Source organism: Rutidosis leptorrhynchoides, chromosome 1 (genome assembly GCF_046630445.1).
Source record: "Rutidosis leptorrhynchoides isolate AG116_Rl617_1_P2 chromosome 1, CSIRO_AGI_Rlap_v1, whole genome shotgun sequence".
NCBI classification, from domain to species: domain Eukaryota; kingdom Viridiplantae; phylum Streptophyta; class Magnoliopsida; order Asterales; family Asteraceae; genus Rutidosis; species Rutidosis leptorrhynchoides.
The window spans coordinates 690,007,411-690,021,685 of record NC_092333.1 but is presented as its reverse complement, the minus strand read 5'-3'; the positions used below and the strand labels follow the sequence as shown (position 1 = coordinate 690,021,685).

The 14,275-nt window shown below is 33.9% G+C and overlaps 1 protein-coding gene across 5 annotated transcripts; it reads right to left on the bottom strand.

Moving 5' to 3' along the window:
- Window positions 1–333: 333 nt before the first annotated feature.
- On the bottom strand, window positions 334–10,921 carry LOC139894310 (protein SEEDLING PLASTID DEVELOPMENT 1-like). 5 transcript variants are annotated; one of them, XR_011775008.1, is made up of 11 exons: window positions 10,383–10,921; window positions 10,028–10,242; window positions 9,777–9,927; window positions 9,011–9,202; window positions 8,529–8,691; window positions 8,211–8,443; window positions 7,964–8,140; window positions 7,760–7,885; window positions 3,327–3,632; window positions 3,069–3,195; window positions 845–1,056 (listed from the first exon to the last, which is right to left on the bottom strand). XR_011775008.1 is itself a non-coding variant. In XM_071877685.1 (10 exons), the coding sequence occupies exons 1-9, from the start codon at window positions 10,818–10,820 to the stop codon at window positions 3,327–3,329; spliced, it is 2,001 nt and encodes a 666-aa protein (XP_071733786.1). In that variant the 5' UTR covers window positions 10,821–10,921; the 3' UTR covers window positions 334–809. The 5 variants fall into 5 exon arrangements, 3 of the variants coding, with proteins under 3 accessions (XP_071733786.1, XP_071733664.1, XP_071733728.1); XR_011774996.1 differs by having other exon boundaries at window positions 3,126–3,195; XM_071877685.1 differs by lacking the exons at window positions 845–1,056; window positions 3,069–3,195 and adding an exon at window positions 334–809.
- Between the last annotated feature and the right edge of the window lie 3,354 nt (window positions 10,922–14,275).

Below are 14,275 nucleotides of genomic sequence, written 5' to 3'. Positions count from 1 at the left end.
TCGTGCCTTCTCGATCAATGTCCCTACATTATTAAGTACGCGGATTTCTGAAATTCTTACTGAAAGAAGAACAAGATATAAAAGCAACCAAAGCCCAAGGGAAGATGCCATATCTTTTGTTGATAGCTTAAACAGACTGAAAGTTTTTGGGGTGATAACCAGGATGCATGTACTTTTATAGACCTACAACTTCAGTTATTTTAATGTAACAACTAACAAAGCTAATTGCCTACTTCAAAATAATGCCACTTTGATCAAAGTGGAAGTTGAATATTTGATTTGTCAGAGTTCAAGTGTTTTACATTAATCAAAGTGGAAGTTGGTAATTTATATAGTAAGCATTTTCTTAGTTTAAGTGTTCTACACTAAAAACAAAACACACCCCCTTCTATCTATTTAAAACTTTAGGTTTTGTGATACTACAACAAAGGGATCTTCCTTTTGTTCGATAAACGGGTAAACATGATATGCTTTTTCCTCATCTTGACAGATCTTAGAGTTATAAAAAATGCCTACCAATCTGCATGAAGAACCATGATTTTATCATCACCCTGATATTATCGACAAATATGTTTTTTTTGTGTTTAGGCCATAGGCACTATATATGATTCATATACCATTTCAACTTTGTCCTCTTGTTCATGAAGTTAATGGACACTTGCAGCATGCATCTCTAAAACCCGTGGATCGATCTTCATAGGCTATGACGGCTTATCATAACCTCAACTTGGATCTAGCCTTTATAGATTTTATAAATCTTAGATTTTGTATTCTTGATGGTCACTGTCATAACAACCTTTCTGGTCCAGCTATTTTATAAAAAACAGGACAACACAGTTGTTGACAAACTTAAAAAGTCGGCGTAATATATTTGCAATATAACATATTTTCATTCAAAATATATACAGATTAGAATATTGGTTATCACATTATTTTTATAAAAGAAGAACATAAAAGGGCAAACCACAACTAACTGACAACAAATCTCCACCCGTGGAATCAGCAAAAAGATCGAAATTACTTGTGACAACAAACCGACTCCATAAAAGAATACAACTAAAAAAAAAAAAAAAAAAAATATTCACATTAGAAGTTTGAAACAACAAACAAAACCACATGAAGAACATAATTAAAAATACAAAAAGGAGGTGAGCATTACTACAATCATTTGATACTGGTTAGTCAATCTACGATCTTAAATGAATTTCAATGGCATCACAATATTTTAACCAAAGACATACACATTTCGGCCTAGTTAACAAATAATAGCAGTAGATTTCTTTAAGAATTTATAGTACTACTGCTATATAATACTCATTTTTATAGTCTAAAAAGTGCCCGACCAAAGATAAGAATGGGAGAAGGATGCCCACTACAAAGTCTATAACCAGTGAATTTCAAAATTGGTCCTTCAACTATTGTCCATTGTTCAGTATATACCCATCAAATTTTGTAGAATTGCATATATAATTCTCTACAGATAGTTCTAAACAAGTATATTTCTCCAAATGGTTCTGTTTACTCAGTCTAGCAAAACAATCAAATACACTACCCATAACAACTTTTAACAAGTAGAAAACTATTAATTTATTACGAACGAGAACGAGGGATATCGCTGTTACGAGATTATTAATTTGTAAAATGCCTACACAAAACAAAATTCGATATACATATAGCGGCTTCAACAATTATCAAGGACCACATCAAAGCCATATTGGATTTTGGGTAAAATGACAAAATCTTTTTCTTTTTTCCTCTTCTTTCCATTATAAAACTAAAAACCTATGATTAGAGGAAGCAACCAATAAATCTACAGCATTAGCATATTAGTACGATCATCTATGATTAGCATGAAGAACCTTTTGCTGACATCACACTCCTTTACAATTATTTTACGGAGTACATACTTGGACCTACTTCCCATGATAGCATTACAGTTTTGTCAATTTCAGGATAACCTTAATTATCTTACATAATAAAAGTACAAAAATCGATAAAAGTGATTATTTCAACAGGATCCTCAGTTTGTTATTTAGTAAATGATACTTAAGACATATAATCAATAATCAAATACTCCTCTTAAACTACTTATCTCCTAAAAACAGAGCCACCTATAGATTAACATCAGATAAGTGATCCACTGCTAACTAAGGTTAATTTACGCCTATCTTCTATTTCACAAATGTTGCATATTTTTAAAAAAAGTACACCTCTCTCACAAACAATAAGTTTATATCGCAAAATAGACAACACATACATAGGGTTGTAAAGTATTAATAAGTTTTCATTAAGACCTCTTAAATGGTAAAGCCACTAGATGCCACCAAGTATTAATTTCGGTTTCTTTTATGACAAAATTGACACAAGGTTGTTGTAAAATTGTAAAAAAAAACATCAAGACTCTTAAAGTTTAAAATTTTGACACAATATTGATATTTCAAATGACAAAAACACATATAAAGTTATTCAGAATAATCAACAAAGGATTCAAAATCATAATTGAGTAAATCTCTAGATAGTTCAGTCACCTTACAGCTCTAGATGTAGCTAACTGTAAACTCAGGAGCATTAATGTTGTTGTACAACATTTCGAAAATTATTTACGTCGGCAAAATTAATATCAACCTATTACATGAGTGGCCTAGAAAGTAATTTGGTTATCTAGGTGGCCTTAATGCATAAGTTTAGGTACTGGGGTGGCCTATTAATACATTATCCCTAAAAAAACATAGTTTGGCCTGAAATGGTTCTAAGCATATTCTTAATTAGCAATATAATCATAAGGTGCCATTGATGCACAAGGTCAGAATAAGGTCAATGCCCCCATTAAAATACAAAAATGTCCAGCATCCAGATGTGCCACTCAAATTTAACCGTACATAGTTGACCTTTTCATAAACACACTTCCTTTTAAGAATTAGAAAGAACCAAGTAGGTTTTGACACCATGTAATTAGATAGATGTGCATTCAAATAAAACTGAATACTGCCAATTTTAAAAGTCAATGGCACCGTCCAACAACAATTAAAAAGCCAATCATAACATTTAATCAACAATCTAATTAGTACCTCTTTAGCTACTTCAAGTGGGGTTTTATACATCTATAACCTTATCAAGAAACCGACCTTTAGTGATCTTCATAAGTAGATGCCCACAGTGTTTAAGCCGTCAATAATTCTCTACCCATGTTAATAACTTCCTCACAAAAATCAGATATAAACATTTTGATTTAACTGGATATATGTGCAATAGTAATATACAGTGAGATCGGAGAGTAGTATTTTAGCAAACAAATAACTAAAAGATAACAGTTATATAAGGTTTACCTACTCAGGCAGAAAGGGCAATCTATTCATTGGGTAGGGTGAGCCATTTGTTTCAGACAACCTACTAAGTTCATCATCAACAACATCATCATCATCATCATCATTATCATCACCTTTATCTTCATTTTGACTTTGTAAAGGTAGAATACGAAGCCTTACATTCACCTCTGAACCAACTTTTTGTGCTTGTAGCTTATATTTACGAATTAAATCCTTCTGAAGCAACATAATGCTGGATGGCCTTGGAAGTAGTTCTACAGGTTCCCCTTTTGGGATTACAACCTGTTCAATGGCAATCCTCGCTTCCTGTACAACGATTGGAGTGATCTTTAGAAAGTTAAACAATTATAACCATTCGGTCAAATTTAAAAATATAACCTTGCGAGATCATATTACAGAGAATGTAAACATATATTGTCTCAAACTAGGGACCATACATTACAACTCAAAAGAAGTAACCTAGCTCAAGGTCTATAGGATACAACAACAACAACAACAACAATACCCAATCCCGCGCCTGCGAGGTATGGGGGAGGTAAGGTGTAGACAATCCTTCCTCTACCCTAAACTAGAAGAGAAGTCGTTTCTGTTACCACGAGTCGAGAGAATTCTCCACCCACGGTAAAGGAAATTCATCCCCCTCTCTACTCCAGGGTAGAGAGATTGCTTCCGTGAGGACCTCCGGCTAAAAAAAGACTTTTTTAGCTAGAAAATAGAAATTAAAAAATAAATTAAAACATACAAAGATAAATAAAAAACAATAATAAAAATAATAATAATAATAATAATAGTAATAATAATAAAATATAGGGGAGGCGCTATGAAGATGGTAGAATCAGATTTTCATGGGGTTTAAAGCATGCCTAAGAATCAATTTAGGCTCTGGGCTGCAGTCAAGACGCCACTAAAACGACGCTTGTCGTTGCCTCGATAAAAGAGCCAAAAGACCTTGTGGACAGCAACTTGAGGGCATGCCGGGTGGAAGTTGTTGCGCAAGCAAAGAGCCAACCACCCTTAGCAAACCAAAAACCACTCATGCACCTTTACGGTAGACACCCCCGAAACTACCCAACTAAAAGGAACCAACCAAGCTCTAGGGCAAGGGAAGTCGTCCTCAGCCAAAATGGTCCCAAGATGCACCGAGCGATGCGAATCACTTGATCATACATACATGCATACATACGTACATACATACACACATACCTAAACCTACATACACACCAGACATACCTACGTAAATACATGAGACATACCTACGTACAAGTATGAAACATACCTACGTACATACATACATGCATAAGGCCACACATACAACCATACATACATAGCATAAACACCCAGTCCTACATAAACCTATTAGCAAAACATACATACATGAGTGAATATACCACACCTGCAGACAAGTAAAAAACAAGCATACATACATACCTACCTACAAATATACATACATAAAAAACAAACTCCCATATAAAAACGTGTGTAACTGCATCACACCTTCATTACAAAACCTACCTGCATGCATACATACATACAAACATACAAGAACCTACGTGCATACGTACAAACCACCATGCAAGCATGCATACATCCAAAAACCAAAGATACCAAAAACATACTCATTTAATACTATTGGTAACAATACATAAAACTAATAAAAACGATAGTAATAGTAATACAAATAATAGTAATAATAATAGTTCATATAAATATTAATAGTAATAAATATTTGTAATACAAATACTAATACACTAATAATTAATAATAGTGATACAAAAAATAATAATAATAACAATAACAATACTAATAATTGTAATAGTAAGAATAATAACAGTAATAGCAGTAATAGCAGTAATAACAGTAATAACAGTAATAACAATAACAATAACAATAACAATAATAATAATAAAAATAGCCCTACTCAACTATTCTTATTCTAGCCCTCCACGCATCCCTATCAGAAGTCATGTCCTCGGTCAACGAAAGCTCCCTCATGTCGAGTCTTAGTCTATCCATCCACCTACGAGTAGGTCTACCCCTTCTCCTTACACCATCTACCGTGAGTGCCTCAACTCTCCTAACCGGGGCAATACGTGGTCGTCTCATCACATGCCCAAACCAACGAAGTCGTTCTTCTCTTAGCTTGTCGATGATGCTACTGACTCCAAGTTTTTCCCTAAACACACCATTTGGTATCATATCTAGCATGGTTTTACCACACGTCCACCTAAGCATCCTCATTTCTGCCACCTCCATCCTTCTCTCTTGGGCCTTCGTCATTGGCCAACATTCTGATCCGTACAACATGGCAGGTCTGATTGCCACCTTAAGGAATTTTCCTTTCAATTTGAGTGGTATCTTCTTGTCGCACAAAACCCCTTTCGCTGCTCTCCACTTCAACCAACCTACCTTAATACGATGAGTCACGTCCTCATCTATCCTCCCTGATTTGTGGAGGACCGAGCCTAGATATCTAAACGACTCTTGTGGGTGCAAGATCTGGTCCCCAATGCTGATGTTCCCTCCAACATTAAGTTCATCATCAGTCCTACCGAATTCGCAACTAAGATATTCCGTCTTTTGTCTACTGATCCGTAGCCCATTTTGTTCTAGGGCTTCCCTCCATTGTTCTAGCCTTCTATTAAGCTCATCCTTTGTTTCCGATACAAGCACGATATCATCGGCAAAAATCAGACACCAAGGGATGTTCTCTTGTATTCCTCGATACAGCTCGTCGAGGATCAAAGCAAAAAGGAAAGGACTAAGGGCCGATCCCTGGTGCAACCCTACTTCTATCGGGAAATACTCTGTGTTTCCCACAGGCGTCCGAACGCAGGCCTTCGCCCCATCGTACATATCCATAATAGCTCTAATATATCTACTTGGGATACCCCTAACGTTAAGGGTCTTCCAAATCAACTTTCGCGGTACGCAATCATAGGCCTTTTCCAAGTCTAAGAAGACCATCTCTAGACCCTTTTGTTTCTCCCTATACTTCTCCATAACGCTTCTTAAAATATGAATTGCCTCCATCGAAGAGCGCCCTGGCATGAAACCAAATTGGTTTTCGGAAACCGTAGTTTCGCGTCGGAGTCTAGTCTCAATCACTCTCTCCCAAAGCTTCATAGTATGACTAAGTAATTTTATGCCTCTATAATTACCACAGATTTGGGCATCCCCTTTATTTTTGTAAATGGGGATAATCTCGCTGAGTCTCCATTCCGTAGGCATTTTATAACTTCTAAGCGTCTTATTGTAAAGACACGTCAACCACCTGACACCATCCTCGCTTTAACCAGGAGTTCGTCATAATAACATCAATCACTTGTATTCACATTTACTTCCAACGGTATCCTTAAGGATAATATATACCTACTTAAGGTCAAACTTGTGGTTGAAGAAACGACAGTGTCGGAGCAAATGGAAAATTTGGTTTCCTCTGTAAAATATACTTAACACAATTATGATTTGATGTTCAACATATCAATCCGTAGATAATTAATGAGATTGAGTTATTCCTGTGATTGTGGCAGAAAATATGACCAGACATGATTGGAAGATCACATTGTGTTGATGTGGAGGTCTACTTACTGAAGGCAACTCAAAAGGACAAATAACGCAATCTCATGTAGATGAATTCTCGAAAATCATGTATAGTGTAATGCAGATAGTGTAAGTTTTGGGGACCTCGATTTGGATATGGGCTGTCAAATGTCAAAGACTTTTTTATGAAACTTCGTTTCTATTAATAATGAATAGCAATAATAATTTATGGAGGCTGTGGCGCATGTTCATGTGCCTGCTCTTACGAGATGAGGCTGTGCTGCACGTTCATCAGTCTGCTCCTTGGAGGTCAACCATGAAGGACAGAAGGATCCAACAATTACTTTCAGCCAATGATAAAAGGACAGCCTACTTATATGGGTTAATGGTCAGCATCAATTCTGAAAAATAGTTAGTCAATTGGCACCCATCGTTTCTATCAAATCCAAGAGCATAACTGATGATCTGTACCAAATTTTTTAGAGGATATCTTATAGTAGAAATCGGATAAGTGAGTGCACTCTTATGCTAGTAAAATGGTTCTACACCGGCATATTACTACATACAGATAAAAAGACATGAACTTCAATGTAGGGTATTGTGCGGCCAGTACATATTTAAAATGGTAAGACGAGAATGATTGGATTAACCATTTGATTCATTTCTTCCATGTAAACCTCCAATTGGTGCCTAATTAATAAGTGTATGCTAGAAGTGACCAAAATCATCAAATAGGGGCTATAGCCATAAAACAGAACATGCAAGAACAGATGGAAGTCATCACATGTTCAGTTTTTAAAAGAAAATGAAGAAAGAATTAACAGTAGGTTAAACTATGGCAAGAATTAACAGTAGGTTAAACTATGGCTGACAAGAAAAGAAGGATGAGCTACCTCCAAAGCATCAGTCTTCTCTGATTCATTTATCTGAGAATATTCATCTTCACTGTCTTCGAAATCATTATCATAATCAGTCAGTAAGGCCTCTATGGCCTTTGTTAACTGCGTCAATGAGCTTGTCTGCATCAAAAAAAATTAAGGAATCAATCAAAGAATGATACAACGGAAACATTGACTTATAACTTTGATGATGCTTACCTTCGTGACATAAATAGGTATGTCATTAGAGTGAGCAGCAGACTGAATCCGAGAATTTTTTTTTATTTTGGACAGCAGTGCAAGTATTGCGTCTGCTTCACTAATATTTTTAGTATATTCGACAGAGGATTTCATCTTTAAGTGTGTAAACACTTGTTGTACACTTGTCTCCGAGACCTACAATATGTACCCACGATATAATACATCTTTTAAGAAATTAATTCTACATAGAAGAATGATATCATACCCCATAGAGAAATAAACACAAGGGTGGTTTATCGTAAGGATTATCTCTGTCACTTTGAGAGTCGTTAGCGATGAGTTTCTCAGGTGTAAGCTTTTCGCTGGTCCATGGTGGAATACCATCAATTGTATCAACACTCTTCTTGACAAATGAATCATATGCCAGTGTATCACTTTGTAACGTAACATCTATCACTCCCTCATCTAGCTTGCAAATTTGATATTTTGGAGAACGGCCTTCCGTAATATAAAATCAAAAGTTAAAAATATCAATGTACAAAAGTACAATACTAAAGATTAATAGCTCAGTACAAAAACAAACCAGAAAGGATGGCGTCAACGGTTGATTCCAGATTACTGTGAACCCTCAATTCATGCCTAGAAATGATCTCCACGGCACAATCAAAAGTAGAAGGACCTTTTCTCTCCAGCACTGATTTCTGTACACCCCTTCGGTTTGCTTCTTCATCTCCTAGTGTTACACTCTGTCAAAACAGATTATTTAATACGGGTCTGAAAGAGCAGGGTTGGGTCAGGTCAGGTTGTTACTTAACACTTTTGGGCATTTGTTTGATGTCAATAATAAATGTGTTAACTAGGATTATGAAAACAATCTTATAGCAATCCTAATACAAATCAATTTAATTGTTTTAGTAGGTTGAATGCATTAAAAAATAACTTTAGAGGATTTCAATATATTCTACCCATTAGTCATGTTCCCCATCTAGCATAAGCTTTCTATTTGATCCATTTGATATTAACACAACCCAAATCGACCCATCCATAAGTAGAAGACTTACTAACCTGTATTCCTCCAACAAGCATCTCCAATGAAGGATTCATCACTAAGTTCTCTATTGTAATACCATGAGCAGTTGCAACTAACTGAATCCCACGTTGTGCAATAGTGCTTGCAGCTGCTGCTTCAAGTTTTGTGCCAATTTCATCTATTACAATCACTTGAGGCATATGATTTTCAACTGCTTCTATCAGCACCTGAATTACATAAATAAGAACCTTATATAGTAATAGCAAGGTTGGAGAATTCGGATCTCGGGGAGATCTCGTTTGGACATTTTTAGGGAGATCTCGGCATCTCGGAATAATCTCGGGAAGATCTCGGACGTTGACTTACGTTGACTTTATAGTTTTTTAAATAAAAATATACATAAAAACATAAATATATGTATATTTATACACGTTTATACGAGATTTTACAAGAATATCCGAGAAATGAGCGAGAAAATCTTAGAAATTACGAATTTTACAAGAAATTATTACAAATTAGCAAGAAAATCCGAGAAATCGTGGCTTTGACTAAGTTTGACCCCGTTGACCGAGAAATCTCGGGAGATGAACATCTCGTCTCGGTTGCCTTCTAAAAACGAGATCTTGGAGGAGATCTCGGGGAGATCTCGGGAGATTTACAACACCGAGTAATAGTAATATGCATAATATTAGAAGCAATACTTCTACTTAACACCGGATTTTGAGTTTTAGTTAGACCCAACATTTTAATCTGTAATGTATCTGGTGTTAATTAATAAAATCAGCAATTACCCTATATTACCTTATGTTGCATATCAGAATCAGGAACTTGCATACGCCGAGCATTACCTATACCTGAATGAGGTATATCACCATCTCCACCAATTTCATTCGAGGTGTCAACAATCATGACACGTTTATTATACTCATCTGCAAGCATTCGAGCTATGTCCCTGCAATATGAAACAACAGGTCAACATAAATAACTTGGATCATAGTCTCGTATAAGAGATAGGCAGCACATAATTAGCTCACAAAATAACAAAACAAAACCTGATAATAGTAGTCTTTCCCACTCCTGGAGGTCCAATAAGCAATAAAGAAGATCCATCTTTAACTAACTCTTGCAACAACTTAGCACTCCCTGATACAGCTCGACCAACACGGCACGTTAGCCCAATAACTGCACCCTTACGGTTTCTAATAGCACTAATTCGGTGCAACGTTCTGCTGATCCCAGCTCTATTATCAACAGCAAAATCACCCACCTATAACAATATGTATACTAATTAGTAGTTCTTTCAAAACAGTTTAAATATATCCACAATTATAAATGATATAAGTACACTATTTCATTCAAGCAATATATCAAACAGGTGGTGTGCAATAGGCAAACAATCATAGTTACCAATGAAGTAGCATGTTCAAGATCATCAACAGTAATCAAATTATCCGATAGCACGAAATCACCAGACGGAAACCGAGCCAACGGTTTTCGACCTAAATCCATAACAACTTCAATCAATTGATGCAGTTCATGATGCTCAGTGACCTTACTTCGCATCTCCTCAGGTAACAACCTCAACAGACGCCCTAATTCCATATCAAACTCTTCTTCGCTAGAACTAAAATTAACTGTATTATAATTTACACAGTAACAAGCGCTGTATCTATATCTGTATCTATTTCCATGACTCCTGTAAGCGATATTAGTTGTATAATTACGATGATAATGCACGGTTGCGAATTGTGGTTTTGATAAGGATTCGAAGCCTATAGTTCGTGATTTGAATGAGGTTTTGAGGTGAGGTGAGATAAAGATTGATTGCAGAGGTGAACAGATCATGTTTTCGGAATTTGGCGGCAAAATCAGTGCACTGTTTTAGTTGGTTCCGTGCTGTTTTAGCGTTGTGTTCTTGATTTTTTTTAGAGGTGAATGAAGGTCAAAGAATCAAAAATCATAGATGTCCTACGTGGATATTACCTGTACCATCCTTTATTAATTTATAAATAAATATATTTTTTTCCTTTAAATAAAAGCAAGCAAGAAAAGAAAGGAAATAAAAAACAAAGTACGAGTACAAATGATTATGGAATAATTTATTTGATAAAACAAATCTTGAATTTCGTTTTTCTTGTGATGGGGCTGGGATGTCAAAGTATCCGCTTGAAACCACGTCTTCTTAGGACTATTCTGGAAGGGAGATGATATATCCACCACCATTTTTACTCCTTCCACTTGAATGTTCTAAAATACCCTTAAATGATAACTTATACAAATTTTCTGTTAAATATTATCAAGAGATATTTTGTAGAAAAAGACTCAAATGATGGTGGATGAAGTAAAAGAGATGTGGATATATCATCACCTATTCTGGAATGTGTCTCAATTGGGTTATATGATGTAGAGTAACAATTCCTTCACTGTCATCGAATGGCTTCACAACATATACTCCGTAGGTTTAAAATGAGAATTATTTCTTATCTATTTATATTATTACATGAGGGTTTGATATTGTGATGGTCATAAAAATAATCACTCAACCTTAGACCCTTTCTACATTTGTATTGCTAATAGTAACAACTAGATAGATTTCGAATCATGCGTTGCGACAGTTATATTTTGATATAAATTGTCTGATACATGTTGTATTATCAGACAATATTTATGGACAATATGCATACATATGTATGTTTACGTAACTAATATTATCAGAATAACTCCGCAAAATAGCTATGCGTATAAATATAACTTATGTTATCTGCTCTACCGTCTACTATTTATTATATGTACATAATGTTGTACATTTTCAATTTCTGAAAGTAACGTTCTTTTTATTGATTCTTTCTTTTCTTTATTTCTATCAAAACCAAAAATAGACAACATGGTGCATTATAATATTTTCTTTAATTCTTCCCAAGGAAAACAAATATACCCAATGACCCATGCGTTGCGGTCACTGTTGTAGATCTCTTTATTTCTCCCCGAGATCTCCCCGAGATTTCGTTATTGGAAAGTCACCGAGACGAGATGTCCATCTCTCGAGATTTCTCGGTCAACATGGTCAAACTTGGTCAAAGTCACGATTTCTCGAATTTTCTCGCTCATTTCTCGATTTTTCTCCAAAGATATCGTATTTTTTTGGATTTTCTCGCTCATTTCTTGGATTTTTTTTTTTTAAAATCTCGTAAAAGTGTATATAAATATACATACATTTATTAAATTTTTAAATATTTATATTATAAAACCTAAAAAGTCAACATCCTAGATCTCCCCGAAATTTTTTCGAGACGCCTAGATCTTCCAAAAAATGTCCAAACGATATCTCCCCGAGATCCGAGATCTCCAACCTTGGTTGCGGCAAAACATTTTAACGTCTTTGATGAAACTAATGTTGAGCGAGAAAAAAAAAGGTAAGTCAACTACTCCTTCGACTGGTCTGCCCGCCGTATGGTTTGAGGGCCCAGCTAACACGTGAAACACTCTGCCTTGGGAGTACGGTCGCAAGACCGAAACTCAAAGGAATTGACGAGGGCATGCACAAGCAGGAAAAAAGATTAAAAAAAGGAACAATAAGACTCGAACGCATGTTTTTCCTTACCAACTCATGAACTTACCATTTGCTCTAACCATCCACTTAGTATAATAGATAAGTTTTTTATTATTATTATTATTATTATTATTATATATATATATATATATATATATATATATATATATATATATATATATATATATATATATATATATATATATATATAGTGAAAGGATCCTAAGAGAACTAGAGTATTGAGAGAACCCAAAGCACCATGTAATTTTCATAAAAATAAAAAAAAATCAAAAAATTAAATTCAGGTACGATGTCCGTTTCTTCATCAATCGTTGAAATTAAGGCTTCGAATCAGTTCCTACGTGATCCAAACGTAGCGATTAATGTATTCTGTGAAGAATCCTTGGCCAAAAACATCAATTAAATCGAAATCAGTCATGAACATCACGTTTTTCATGAAGATGAACATGAAATTAAAATGTTCGATTAAGATCAATTCCGTTGATGATGTGAACATGAAAGATGCTTAGAATCATCCACTGAATACTCGACTTCCAATCTCACGAACTGAGATGCAGTAGATTGCTTCAATTAAATTGTTGAAACGCAACTGTTCATCATCTAATTCTGAAATTTGTTGCTGTTTTGATTGATGATGCTTCACGAAATCTTCTAACCGCTGGTATTGAAACAAGGTAACATCAATTTCAAACATTAATTCGATTGATTTAAGAATCTGCACATTCGATTGAGTAGGTGAATTTTGTACATGAACTCAATCTGTACACAGATTGAAGGATTAAAGGTCATATGTTGGTTTTATTTGTTCGATCAATCTGCACACAAAATAAGCTAAATCTGCACGCAGATTGAATCAATCTGCATGCAGATGAAGGTGAGTGTGATGACCCGGGAAATTCCGACCAAATTTAAACTTAATCTTTATATGATTTTGATACGATAAGCAAAGTATGAAATGTTGAGTCTAGAAAAATTTTGAGACAATGTTCATATATTCAATTGACCTTTGACTATGCTCGACGATTCACGAACAATTACTTGTAAATAAATATGTATATATTAAATAAATATAAATATAAGAATATATAATATTTTGAATAATCGGAATTTAAAATGTAAAATAGCAACTAGAATAATTAAGTATTGTTAATATATATAAATATGTACATGTTATTATAAATCCATGTTTCCTATTAAATATATATATATATATATATATATATATATATATATATATATATATATATAGAATATATAAATATTAACTATTCAGTAATGTCATCATATGATATAAAATTACATAAATAATAAATGATATAATAGTAAATTACAAGTTTGAATATAATTGATATATTAATACTATTATCATTACTTTCATTATTATTATTATTAATATTTGTATTAGTGATATTATCACCTCTAATACAAAATGTATGCATATATAAAATGTGTTATGTTTAAATTGTACTATTAATATTATTACTAATGTTAATATTATCATTAATAATATTAATATAATTATTATAACTAGTATTATTATGATTATTATTTATTGTTATATTATCATATTATTTTATTAATATTATTATTAATATCATAGAAATAAAACAATATACACTTTTTATTATCAATAATATAATTATTATCATTTTTATGATTTTTAGTATCATTATTATTTATTCTATTATTAATAATAATTATTAATATAGTTATTAATTATTAATTATTA